The sequence below is a fragment of the Octopus bimaculoides genome, chromosome 5 (genome assembly GCF_001194135.2).
Source record: "Octopus bimaculoides isolate UCB-OBI-ISO-001 chromosome 5, ASM119413v2, whole genome shotgun sequence".
Lineage (NCBI taxonomy): Eukaryota > Metazoa > Mollusca > Cephalopoda > Octopoda > Octopodidae > Octopus > Octopus bimaculoides.
Window position 1 is genome coordinate 79,936,634 of NC_068985.1, and position 14,344 is coordinate 79,950,977.

A 14,344-nucleotide genomic window follows, 5' to 3' on the forward strand; every position below is an offset into this window, starting at 1 on the left:
ACACATGCATCATACAGTCTGCCTTTTACTCTGAGTGAGAGTCCCTTTGTCGCCAGCAGAGGTAAGAGCTCTAAACTTTGCCCAGGCTATTCTTATTCTAGCAGCTACACTTTCAGCGCACCCACCCCCACTACTAACTTGGTCACCCAGATAGCGGAAGCTATCGCCTACCTCTAGTTTTTCTTCCTGGAATGAGTTAGAAGTTGTTTCCTGTTTGTTTACAGTGTTTATTGCATCTGAACATCTGCCACATACAAAAACTAACTTCGTAGTTAATCTGCCTTTGATAACATGATAAAGTCCATATAAGAAATAAAGATGAGTACTTTGTTCGGAAAGCATACCTAAGGATGTTTCCTATGTCATTACATATTATATATATTTCACTCATGCTATTGTACTTTTTCTTCACTACAGATCACCAGAGTCTATCAAACTTTGTTGCTGCTGCTTTTATTCCAGAGTTTCAGTAATTTCTACTTGAGTGGATCCTTGATGAGGTGATAACTGTTTGGATGACCACCCATTGTGCATAGATTTCTCACAGCACGCTTAAATCTTATAAGCATATGACAAAGTGGATACCTATTTTTAAACATGATTCATCAAAATGTCTGGAAACTTTGCAGACCCATTTATATATTGCATCAAATCAGATGTTTGAATACTCACACTCTTGGTAGATATTGGCACCATTATTTCAGGCTTGAGCTAAATCCTCGAACACAAACATTGTTTAACTTTAAATACTGGTCATCATTTCTATCACCATCTTCCTCTTCATCACCATTGTCATTGTTATCATCATGGACTTTTGTTCGCCACTTGGCATTTCAACAAGGTAAAAATAAAATCGATAGAAAAGTTTACATTGCTTACATTAAAAGCTTGTTGCAGGAATTCAATGATCTTCAGATGCAATATTTGACACCGAATGAAGAGACAGGGATAACACATCATGAAAGTGAGAGGTACAAACAGCTAATGCCTGTTGCATCGAAAATTGAGGACATGTTTACAAAAGAGAAGGAACGGGAAGAACTTGTAGAACTTTTACTTGGTAAGCAGGAATTTCCCCCTTTTGTGTATAATTCAAACAACTATTATTTGCTCATTCATCTCTCTCTCTCTCTCTCTCTCTTATGACTGTGAAGTTAAGAAATTTGCTTTGCAACCATGTAGTTTCAGGTTCTATCTCACTGTACAACACTTCTACTATAGTTTTAGGCTGGTCAATATCTTATGAGTGAATTTAGCAGCTGGAAACTGTACTGAAGCCATTGTGTGTGTGTGTGTGTGTTTATAAGAGTTGACATTCCATGGCATCACTTGTCACCATCTGAGCTAAACAATGACATGATATTTTCATTCCTAATCAACATCTGCTCCAAGTTATGGACTCTTTACTTGAAATTGCAAGACCAAATAAGGATTGTGACAGGAAGAGTATCTCCAACACATTGTCTTGTGATGTACAGCATTTCATTCTGTGGAATGTTGGCAAACCTCTTAATTTCTGACTCTCTCGTTGCAAAGTTCCCCTGACTTCTAGCTTTTTTCTAGCTGCTTGGTTTTGTTATCTATGGTCTCCATCTTCCTGTCTTTCTAGACTTGCCTCTTAGCTTTTGACCCTTTCTACAATACTCTTCCACCAGCATGGAAACAAGATCTGAGTTGAAATGTTCGTACATGTCCAGAATTACTGGAAGCTTTCCTGCATTCAGTTACAAGTAACAATCCATTAATATATTAAGTCAGCTTATCCTAGTTATCACGAGCTGTATATAATGTATGGTATCCATCTACCTGTACTAATTAACATACTTCTCTCCCTTCTCATTTTTTGATATCTGCTGATATATTATGTGATTATAAGAGACTCCCTGCCAATGTGGTTGATTTAGTTTGTCCACTAATTTCTGTTGTCATATTCTTCTCTTAGATGCTTCTGCAGAAGACAAAGACCTTGAAACAATAGTCAAAAGTGAGACTGCTCACTACAATGAAATCATTCAGCAACTTGATGATGAGGTAACTATCAAACACATATCAATGTACTAAAGCTTTTACAGTTTGCTTCCCAACCACATGGTTTTGGATTCTGTCCTACTGCATGCACCTTGGGCGAGTGTCTTCTACCGAAGACCCAGTCTGACCAAAGCCTTGTGAGTGGATTTAGTAGACAGCAACTGAAAGAAGCCTGGCATAATATATATATATATATATATATATATACATGCACACACATATACACATGTATGTATATACACACGCACACATATACACACACATGTATATATACAAATATGTGTGTGTTTATGCTTGTCCCCCCACCACTGCTTGACAACCTGTGTTAGTTTGTTTACATCCCCATAATTTAGTGCACTAGGTTTAGAAAGAAATAAGTACTGGAGTCCTTTTGCTTTACAAAACTCTTTAAGGCAGTACCCCAGCATGGCTGCAATCCAATGGTTGAAGCAAGATCTCCATCCTTACACACATACCCCACCATACACACACCACCACCACCACTAAGTAAAGGGTTATCGTAACAATAAAAATAGAAAGCTATTGAAAGTTGTTATAGCTGTTGTTGTCTACATGTTTTTATGTGACTCTCTGTTTTCTTACAGATAAAAAGCTTGTTGAGCTTCAGTTCAGGCAGTTCAGCTTCTGATGTAGTTGTGGAAGTCACTCCTGGAGTCGGTGGCCAGGAATCACAGCTATTTGCCAAAGAGATAATCGAGCTGTACTTCAACTATGCACATTATAAAGGATGGGACTTCTCATTGGTTAGTGAAGACCGGAGTGATATTGGTAGGTTGATTAACTCCACTCAACAAATTCCGTACTACTGTTTCTATGTAATGTCTAACTTTCTCATGTGAATTATTGTAGCAGTGTATACATGCAAGCATAGCTGTAATGTTTGAAATCTGATTCAAAACTACATGGTCACAGGTTCCATCCCAATGTATGGCACCTTCAACATGTGTCTTCTACTATAGCCTCAGGCTGACCAATGCTAAACAGAAACTATGTGGAAGCCTGTTGTATGTGTATGTATGTATGTAGGTATGTATCTATCTGTCTTTATATATATATATATATATATATATATACACATACATATATTTATGTGTGTGTGTCTTTATGTCTGTGTTTGTCCCCCTCCACTGCTTGACAGCCGGTGTTGGTGTGCTTACATCCTTGTAACTTAACAATTCTGCACAAATAAACTGATAAAATAAGTACCAGGGTTAAGAAAAAAACGAACTAAAACCCTTCAAGGTGGTGCTCCAGAATGGCCAGTCAAATGACTGAAATAGATAAAAGATAAAGATTTTGAAAAAAATAAATGCTAACAAGAAGGACATCTGGCTATCAAACAACAGATCAATGTTGTATATAACTCATTTCATCCATGCTAGCATAGAAAGACATTCATGAAAATGAATGACTGAACATATATATATATATATATATATATATATATATATATATATATATATATATATATATATATATATATATATATATATATATATGTATGTATATATGTGTGTGTGTTTATTTTCATGTCCACACATTGACAAGATTTAGGCAGTAGCAATGTTATATTTATATCTTCCATAAACAATATGTCGTGTAGATCAGCAGTTTCATTGACTTCGACATGTGATGATCAGAGGAATAAAAATACCTTAGTAAATAAGGTAAATAAGTCTTGTCAAACATGTATGGAAAAATCACCCTTTACCGCCCATTTTCCATACTGGTATGGGTTAAATGGTTTGGCAGGAGCTAGCAACAGAGGTCTGCAGCTAGTTCCAATGTTTGCTTTGGCATGGATTCTATGATTGGATACCTTTCCTAATGCCAACCACTTCTCAGGTGTACTAGTTTCTTTTTCATGGTGCTTGTACTAGTGAGGCCACTAACTAACTCACAAAATAAGACCTCTCAACTGAGTTGGGTTGCAGTATTGAGAAGAGGTGTGGTCACTGGCAAACAGTGACCACATTTGTCAAGGAAACACTGGAAATGTAACCTCAGCACATATTTGCACATTATCAGCCATGGCATGCCCAGTCCACCATGCAGTGGGTGTTGGCAGTTGATGGATAGCCTGAACATGGGAACACATCTCTTCCACAAAAAGCAAAAGCATTTACTCTCCAGTGTAACCAGATGGGAACTGGGACAGGGCATGTTGGTCAGGTGATGGTATCTGATAGAGAGGATGTATGCGTTAGCCACCTCTGCCCAGCCTTTTAGAGATAACTTCCTCTGGGCCCATTTCTGGGTGAGAGTAGCCACCTTGCTTGCTACCTCATCCTAGTTTTTGTCCCCTTGTGCTTCTTTTAAAAATAATTATTATTATTTCCCAGACTTTTAACTTCATCTTTTGTCTTATGTTTAACATTACTTTTTCTATTGGTCATCTGTAAGTTTAATAGCTTATAGTTTAGAAAGCTTAAATGCTTCTTTTCGTGTTCCAGATCTTAAGATAGTATTCATTGAAGATGGAATGAAAAATGTGGCTTGTGGATGTTGATGGATTTAACCCTTATCCTTAATGCTAACCTCAACTTAAACCCTGACCTTAACCCTAACACTATTCAAAATATCATTGCAATCCTTTGTTAGACTTCTGTTCTGCAGAACTCCCAGCTAGTTGTTGTTTAGCCTCAGGTCAAACCTGATTATGTAAACCTATCATCAAAGGCATTCCAGTTGTTACCACCCTGTTTAATTTTCAGATACACTGTATCCAAAACAGCAGCATCCTCCTGCTGATCTCTACCTAATGATCCTTAGGTGTCCTGCTTTCTTTTTCTTCAATCCTTGCTTTGCCAAATATCCCCATAGTGTCCTTAATGTATGGCCTGTCCACCTTCACTAATATTTTGCTATCTGTTGACCAACGAGTTCCTACTTGGCTTTAATCTAGAGGCCTTTCTGCTCACAGTTTCTGGATATCTAATGTTTGAGATGTGTCTGAGGCATTTATTTATGAATGTTTGGAACTTTCTGATCTTTCAAACTTCTCGGGAGAGGTTTGAAAGAGGTCACACATTAAAATTTCCACTTTTTATTCATGCCTAATTTATAAATTTATTTCCCTACAGGTGGTATACGTAAAGGTACTGCAATGATATCAGGAGATGATGCTTACAATTACATGAAGTTTGAAGGAGGTGTCCATCGGGTCCAACGAATTCCCAAAACAGAGAGAGGAGGACGTGTGCATACAAGCACAGTGACAGTTGCTGTATTGCCTCAACCAAAAGATGTAAGGAAAAAAAATACCACTGTTATATGCTTTATATGTCTAATGTATCAATAGTGTCTAAAATCTGTTTAAGAGTAGCTGCTGCTGAAGCATGGTGAGGATATTGATAGAAGTCTTTTTTTTTTTCTGGCTGTGTGGTAAGAAGTTTGCTTCCACATGGTTTCAGGTTCAGTCCCACTGCATGGCATGAGTAAATGTATTCTACTGTATCCTCAGGCTGACCAAAGCCTCATGAGTTGATTTGTTAGACAGAAACTGAAAGAAGCCCATTGTGTGAGTGTGTATGCCGATAGCATGTAAAAAGTACCCAGCACACTCTGCTAAGTGGTTAGCATTAGGAAGGGCATCCATCTGTGAAAACCATGTTACAACAGACAGTGGAATCTGAACAGCTCCATGTTAAACCGTCCAACCCATGCCAGCATGGAGAGCAGACATTAAAGGATGATCATGAGATATATATATAAAAGGTGCAGCAATATCAAAGGATGGTTAAATGGACACATAAAAGATGCGGCAATATCGAAGAAGGTCAACCAGGAAAATAGTTCTTTTGTGTGGCAGATGCACCGGGGCAATAAACACTGAAGATGTACAGAAAACAGATTCCATCATATGCCAGGGGAAGAAACTAGAAGTAGTTAATAGCTTTTGCTACCTTGGCGACCAAGTCTGTAGTGGGGGTGGTTGCTCTGAGAATATAGCAGCTAGAATAAGAATAGCCTGGGCAAAGTTCAGGGAGCTCCTACCTCTGCTGGCAACTAAGGGCCTCTCGCTCAGGATGAAAGGTAGACTGTCTGATGCATGTGTGCAAACTTCCATGCTACACAGCAATGAAACATGGGCCATGACTGCTGAGGACATGCGTGGGCTTGAAAGAAATGAAGCTAGTATGATCTGCTGGATGTGTAATGTCAGTGTGTATACATGACAGAGTGTAAGCGCCCTGAGAGAAAAGTTGGGCATAGGAAGCATCAAATGTAGTGTGCAAGAGAGATGACTGCGCTGGTGTGGTCATGTGTTACGTATGGATGAGTACAGCTGTGTGAAGAAGTGCTACTCCCTAACTGTGGAAGGAACCTGTGGAAGAGGTAGACACACCTCTTCCACATCCTAGATCACATGGGACACACCTCAAAGCCTCCAACTTCCACAGTAATGGTTCAAGAGTCAGTACATACAGAAGAGAGGAGAGAGGGCACACTTGACAAACTGAACATAAGATGCTGAATGACTCCAACAGGTGATCATTCACACGAACAACTGAGCAGATGCTGCTGTACAAAGCAGAGATTGAACTGTGGAAAACTGGACTGAAACTGGCTGGCAAGTATTGATGGTCAACCCTATCAAAGGCTTTAGATTGATGTAGCACATATGATGGAGGTTATTGTGAATATTCCTAGTTGGTTTGAGCCTCACCAACCAGCTTGTCCATGACAAGTGCTAACCTCTTGGCCAAAATCTTCAACTCTGCATTGAGCAGAGTGATGAGCCTGAAATGTTCTATAATGCCCCTCAACAGACAAAATTGAGAATTCTCCCATTCTGCTGCCAGTTGCAGTAGACGTTTGCTAAGAGGCCTGCAAGTGAGTCTGGAATCGTAGTATAAAGCTCGTAGAGCAGACCATCCAAACCTGCGGATCTACCTCTCATGCAACTCTTCATTCCCTCCACGGCTGGCTGTTATCGGCCTTTCACAGCAATCTGCCTCACTCACCGAGAGTTGTGGCAGTCCGTCCAGGTACACACCAAAGTCTGCCCTGTTATCCATCCTACCATTCATCTCAAACAGTAAAGCAAAGTACCGCTGAAAAGCTGCACACATCTGTTTCGGCTTGAACACCACACATCTGCTCTGGTCCACCAAAGACCAAATGGTGGCTTTATTGCCACTTTCGCCTCCACCATGTGGCCCATCATGATGCTTTCATTCCCTCCCCTCTTAGTGAACATGCCTTAGCTCTGACAACGCAGCCTTCATGTTTGACGTTGAAAAATTGGTTGAGAGCCAACCTCGCTGCCAACACATTGGTTGCAATGCTTGTCCTAAGCGCCTCATCTAACTTTCTAACTAAATCTCCCTCTGTTCTATTTCTCTCTACCACTAATTCCTTGCTAAACCTAATTGATTCTACTCTAATTGCCCTTTTAAGAGCAAACCACCAGTTGTTGTTGACAATTGCCCCCGACGACACCTGCTTAACTAGTTTGCTAATCTGGTCTCTGTAAGCTTGACACGCCAGTAGTGACGTGTTCAGCTTCCAGTAACTGGGACCCTCTCTATGAAGCCTATCTAAGTTGACTGTACAGATCACAAATTTGTGGCCTGTGTAGCCAATCATGTGAAATTGTGGACACCCTATGCTATCTTTGTCCGTTGGCCTACAAAATACCCTATCTAGATACAATCTAGATGACCTAATGTGGTTTGTTCACAGCCACCCTGGCACATTCTGGTAATCTAGTTGGTACATGTCAGACAACTGAAAACGCCTGAGCAGGTTTTTGAGGCTTTTGCACCCCGCTTTTCTATCAGATACCCCGAAACGTCCATCTAAGACAGCGTTCCAATCCCCTACTAATACCAAAGTCTGAGACATTCCCAGGAAAACCTCCAGACGCTTGAAGTAATCAGACTGCCCTGCCTCTGTTGGAGCATAGGCAGCCACCAGTCTGAAAACACCGCCATCACTGCTGTTCACATCTAGGACTACCAACTTACATTCTGGATCCAGGAAGACTGCCTTTATTTTCAAATCCAGACTGTTCTGGAAAAGTACAACAGTACAACCACCACCCCTTCCTAGCTGATATGGAGATAGAAAAATTTTGTACCCACTGCAAAAGGTGATAAGGTCCCATGGGTCATATAGTCTGGATTCATTAATGGCTGCAACATCTACACTAAGGGATCTCAGGTCATTTAAAAGGTGACCTTGTTTCCAAGGCAACCCAAGACCCCTGACATTTATAAAACCTATTCTGAGCATCACAATGGTAAAATAAATTTAAGATGGAGAAGAGCTCTACTTGGCACCGTTGTCTGGCAGGGGTGTCCCCCTGGTCATTGGTATGGGCGTTTCCACAAGGTTTTTGTATAATAAGTCCACAGCTTGCCCATACATTACATGTTTGTGTGTTTTTGTGTTTGTATAATTAGTTATTTGTATCATTCATTTATTTTCAGATTGATATTGCCTTGAATCCTAAGGACCTACAGATAACAACATGTCGTGCTAGCGGTAGTGGAGGACAACATGTCAATACAACAGACAGTGCTGTACGGATTGTTCATGTCCCAACTGGTAAATAACAACACTAACTTTCCCAAAGTAATATTATAATAATCTCTTGAGACTAAGCAAAGAAGACATTTTTTTTTTACAACAGGAAAATTAAAAAATTAATTTACACATCCATTTTCTCATGTTTATATGGTGGAATTGATTGGTTGAGTTTCTTCTTAATCAACTGCAAGAAAAGTTTAGGAAAGGTGGGTATTTCATAAGATATTGTGCTCTTGAGAGAAAAGATTGGTGGTGAGTGTATTTGGTGTGAAGATGCAATATGCATGATAAGAGGAGAAAAGACTTGAATGGAGGTAGAACCTGACCAGCTAGCTCTGGTGAATAGAAGCCATTGTAGTAGATGCAGGGTGAAGACTCATCATATCTCAGGGCCAAAGGTTGAGGCGTATTGGTGACGACACCATCCAAATCAGTCAAATGGCTTTCTTTTAGGTGCAGCCCAAGATGTGGAAGTAATTTTTCCAATGCACTTGTCAGTTAAGCTTTGTAGACAGTTAGTAACTGGTTGAAGCTGAAGTATTTCCTGGCCCTGAAGCAAAAGGCTACATTTTGCTATGTTTTGAATGTATATAGATCACCAGTTGATATAATTCTTCTTTCTTTGCTGTGGTGATGGACAAGTTTAAAAACTTGTGGACCATCTTGATTTTTGTTAAACGGGGAAATTTCTCCTCTCCCTTTTCAATGCTCACAAGTCTCCTATGATGGAGTGATGCTCCTCTCCTATGTGAAGCATTACAATATTGTACTAAGATACTATTGTTGTAATGTACTGTAGTACTAGTGAACTGTTGTACTGCATATTTCAGCCTTATATACCACTATAGTAATAATAGTAGTAGTAGTAGTGGTTGTGGTAGTAGTAGTAGTAGTAGTTCACACTGTAATTTTTGTAATATAAGCATACTATTTTTTTCTCATGCTGTCATTTTGTAATGTACTCTGGTACTTCATACTGTTATTATGGTGTATTTTAGCCCTATTATTTTAGTCTACTTATAGAAATGCATCCTTTTATAATGTACTTTAACTTCATACACTCTTTAGTTTCTTACTTTAATCTACAGGAATGGCAGCAGAAAGCCAACAGGAGCGGTCGCAGATGAAGAATAAAGAAATTGCAATGAAATTATTACAGACAAAGTAAGTGATCATTAATTCTTCAATTATTTCATTTTACTTTAAGTGTTTGACAGAAGATAAAATACTCCTCCCTTACTCAATTCCTTATATTCTTTTTCTTTATCTATGTTGAGGCAAGTGAATCGAAATCGAACTAAATTTGACGACTGGCACCCATGCCAACGTCGTCTCCTTCATTGGACACGAAACTCAGTTTGCGAAGACTTATTGGGACAAGCGAAAACGAAATCGGGATGGCACCTGTGCCCAGCGTCGCCTTTCTGGCACTTGTGCCCGCAGCATGTGTAAGGACTTTCGAGCGAGATTGTTGCCAGTGCCCCTGGACTGGCTCTTGTGCGGGTGGCACATAAAATACACCATTTTGAGTGTGGCCGTTGCCAGTACCACCTGACTGGCCTTCGTGCCGGTGGCACGTAAAAGCACCTACTACACTCTCGGAGTGGTTGGCTTTAGGAAAGGCATCCAGCTGTAGAAACTCTGCCAAATCAGATTGGAGCCTGGTGTAGCCTTCGGGCTCCACCAGTCCTCAGTCAAATCGTCCAACCCATGCTAGCATGGAAAGTGGACGTTAAACGATGATGTGTTTAGGGAAAAAAAACATATCACTGCATTTGTTAAGAGTTCAAAACTTTAGCTGATCCTGTTTTACTCTTGTTGATTTTATTTGTTACTTGCAGGTTATACCAAAAACAGTTACAACAACAGGAACAAGAGATCCAATCCAATCGTAAAACACAAATCGGAATGGCTGGTCGATCTGAGAAGATCCGAACATATAATTTCAACCAGGACCGAATAACTGACCATCGACTTTCATATAACATACATAATTTATCACAGTTTTTCACAAATGGACAAATTTTGGACAATTTATTAGTGAATTTACTCTATCAAGAAAGAGAGGGCTGTTTGCACCAGAAATTAGAAGAGTTTTCGCTATCTATGCAAAAAACATGAAAAAAACAATCCCTTTTTTTGATCAGAAATCATATTTTTGATTCATGTTATTAGTAAGTTATTTTATAAATGCATTAAAATTCAATCCTTGCCTTATGTTAGATTATTAGGTGCATGCTGAAAGCACATGGCTTAGTGGTTAGAGCATTAGGCTCACAATCATGAGGTAGTGACTTCAATTTCCAGACCAAGTTGTGTGTTGTGTTGTTGAGCAAAACACTCTATTTCACGTTGTTCCAGTTCACTCATCTGTAGAAATGAGTTGCAACGTCACTGGTGCCAAGCTGTATCAGCCTTTTCCTTTCCCTAAGATAACATTGGTGGCATTGAGAGGGGAGACTGGTATGCATGAGTGATTGTTGGTCTTCCATAAACAACCTTGCCTGGACTTGTGCCTTGGAGGGGAACTTTCTAGGTACAATCTCATAGTCATTCATGACTGAAGGGGGTCTTTACTCATTTAGATGCATGCATAGCCATGTGCTTAAGAAGTTTACTGTACAACTACAAGGGTTTGGGTTATGATTTCATTGTATAGCATCTTGGGTAAGTGTCTTTTACTGTGGCCTTGGGTTGAACAATGTCTTGTGATTGAAACTTGGTTGGTGACAATCATACAAGAAACTCATCCAATATGTGTCTATGTGATTCTTATGGTATCAGTACTAGCCAAGACATTAACCTTCAAACTGTCTAGTTCACTTAATTGTAAATAAATAATGCAGAGTAGGAATTATATGCCTCTCTAAGCAGTAGAAATACTGTAAAAACTTAATAAGCAAATTGTCAACTTGTGTATCAGAGGGTGACTTTCTAGGTGCAATCCCATGCTCATTCAATTTAAAAATCATTAAAAAAAAAAAAAACTTAGTAAATCTGTTTGGATTATTAAATCCACAGACATTATTATCCTGTTAAACTGCATCTGTGGAAAAAAAAACTCAAAGAGTAGTTTCCAGTAGGCTGATTTTCTCAGGATACACTTCTTGTAGATTAACTTTTGTGTGATGCCCTAATGACTCAGTGGGTTAAGGGATTTGCCATATGACATTGCTGCAAATCACAAATTTACAAGGGAAATGCATAATTAATTGAACCAGTATATGATGTCTTTTCAGTTATGAACTGAAAATTGTTGATATTTGTCTCGTTTTTGCATAACACAACTGAAATTGGTCCTGTTTGTTTCCAGTTGCAATGGACATATGTGAAGAGAGAGAGAAACTAGTCTGAACCTCAAATAGAAATTCGTCCAAATCAAAGCAATCTGTTCCTCTCATTGTTAACCAAATTTCAGCTGTTAAAATGGTTTTTCACAATTCTCTGTGTTTTTTGATAAGGGGCATAACAAATTGTTAGGGTAGGACTAAAGTCTACCATCTCTGGTCTACCTGTACTCTCAAACAGTCAGGTTAAATGCTGCTAGATAAACCGTATGCACCTTCCTGGAAGGCAACAGCACATACTTATCATGTTCTATCAAAGACATAATCGTGGCTTTATTAACACATCACATTTCTTCCACCCCAGTCTATTGGATAGCTTTTGCACCCTTTTGTTTAACAACATATATCTTACTCTGATAATGCAACTTCTAATTTCATTACAAAAAAAAATGATTGTGTACTTTTCCCACTTCTAGTACATTGGTTGCAATATTTTTTCTAATTATCTGAGTAGCCAACTCTCTAATCTATTGTTCTTCATCACTAATTCTTTGCACTTCTCTATCATTCTCTAACAGTTCTTTCAACTACAGTTATAGTTATGATTGTTTCTAATTTAAGTACAGTGTGAGGAGAGGAGGTTTGTCAATTACATCAGTATCCACTACTTGACTGGTTCTTTATTTTATTGGTACCAAAAAAAAAAAAATGAAAGATAAAGTTGATCTTAAAAGGATTTGAACTCAGAATGTAAAGAGCCAGAAAACTATTCAGTTTCATGTCCAACAAGCTAATGATTCTTCCAATCTGTGCCCTAGCCATAATTATAATAATGATTGCTAAGATAGGCACAAGGCCCACATCTTGAGGAAGGAGAAAAGTCAAAAGTCCATTAAATCAACATCAATGGTTACTCTTTTACTTGTTTCAGTCATTTGACTGTGGCCATGCTGGAGCACCGCCTTTAGTCGAGCAAATCGACCCCAGGACTTATTCTTTGTAAGCCTAGTACTTATTCTATCGGTCTCGTTTGCTGAACCACTAAGTTACGGGGACATAAACACACCAGCATCGGTTGTCAAGCAATGTTGTGGGGGACAAACACAGACACACAAACATATACACACACATACATATATATATATACACACACACATATATATACGATGGGCTTCTTTTCAGTTTCCGTCTACCAAATCCACTCAAATGGCTTTGTTCGGCCTGAGGCAATAGTAGAAGACACTTGCCCAAGGTGCCATGCAGTGGGACTGAACCCGGAACCATGTAGTTTGTAAGCAAGCTACTTACCACACAGCCACTCCTACACCTAGGATTAATATTTTATTTTATCAACCCCTGAAAGGTGAAAGGCAAAGTTGGTATCAGTAGGATTTGAACTCAAAATGTCAAAGAATGCAAAGGACTTTCTGTCTGATACTCTGCTGAATCAGCCAACACACAGTTCTAACAATCACTATAATAATTCTAATTTTGGCACAAAGACAACAAAGTGACCACAATGTTATTTGAACCCAGAACATAAAGAGTTGGAACAAATGATGCAAATCATTTTGTCCATTACTAAGTATTCTACTCATTTACTACCTAAATATTAATCATATTAATTTTGTTATTTTTCAAACTGTAAAGTAGAAAACAAAATTCTGAAGCATCTTGGGAGGGTCACTGAACCAATAATTAATTTTAAAACTGGCAAGAAATGAAACACTGAAAATTAATTGTCATGTAAAAGCATTATTCTTAAAAATAATCAACAAATTCCTGTTTTATTTTGCCTTTGTTTTTTTTTTATGATAATAATTTTTATTTATTCTAGGAAGCATATAAAAATGGGAAATGGTTTACCAATAAATTACTTTATAAGCTTCTCTGTGAGGAAATTATAAAATTATGAGTGGAACATAAAAACAATAACAACTTAGTAGAGATGCAGTTTCGTTACTTCTTTCAGAAAATAAATTCCATTAAATCGTGATGGCACCTGTACCAGTAAATCACTAAGAGCACCGTCCGAGCGTGATCGTTGCCAGAGCACCAGCTGTCTGGCTTCTGTGCCGGGGGCACATAAATAACACCATTTGAGCGTGATTGTTACCAACGTCGCCTTCCTGGCACATGAAAAGACATTCGAGTGAGTTTGTTGCCAGTACCGCTGGACTGGCTCCTGTGCAGGTGGCACGTAAAATACACCATTTCGAGCGTGGCTGTTGCCAGTACCTCTTGACTGGCCTCGTGCCGGTGACATGTAAAAGCACCCACTACACTCTCGGAGTGGTTGGTGTTAGGAAGGGCATCCAGCTGTAGAAACTCTGCCAAATCAGATTGGAGCCTGGTGTAGCCATCTGATTCACCAGTCCTCAGTCAAATCGTCCAACCCATGGGCGCTTCTAACTTTAATATTAACTCAAATCATAAATTGTAATGCTAAATCCTAAACCCAAGGTTTATAA

At 39.0% G+C, this 14,344-nt stretch overlaps 1 protein-coding gene across 2 annotated transcripts in view; it reads left to right on the forward strand.

Moving 5' to 3' along the window:
- Positions 1 to 13,663, forward strand: part of LOC106876493 (peptide chain release factor 1-like, mitochondrial) — a 20,242-nt gene extending 6,579 nt beyond the window's left edge. For both annotated transcript variants that reach the window (XM_014925066.2, XM_014925059.2), the window contains exons 2-8: positions 418 to 1,060; positions 1,943 to 2,031; positions 2,634 to 2,817; positions 5,133 to 5,296; positions 8,487 to 8,604; positions 9,675 to 9,750; positions 10,428 to 13,663. In XM_014925066.2, coding sequence (XP_014780552.1) covers positions 598 to 1,060; positions 1,943 to 2,031; positions 2,634 to 2,817; positions 5,133 to 5,296; positions 8,487 to 8,604; positions 9,675 to 9,750; positions 10,428 to 10,707 — 1,374 coding nt within the window. In that variant the 5' untranslated portion in view covers positions 418 to 597 and the 3' untranslated portion in view covers positions 10,708 to 13,663. The remainder of the gene's footprint in view (positions 1 to 417; positions 1,061 to 1,942; positions 2,032 to 2,633; positions 2,818 to 5,132; positions 5,297 to 8,486; positions 8,605 to 9,674; positions 9,751 to 10,427) is intronic.
- The last annotated feature ends 681 nt before the right edge of the window (positions 13,664 to 14,344 follow it).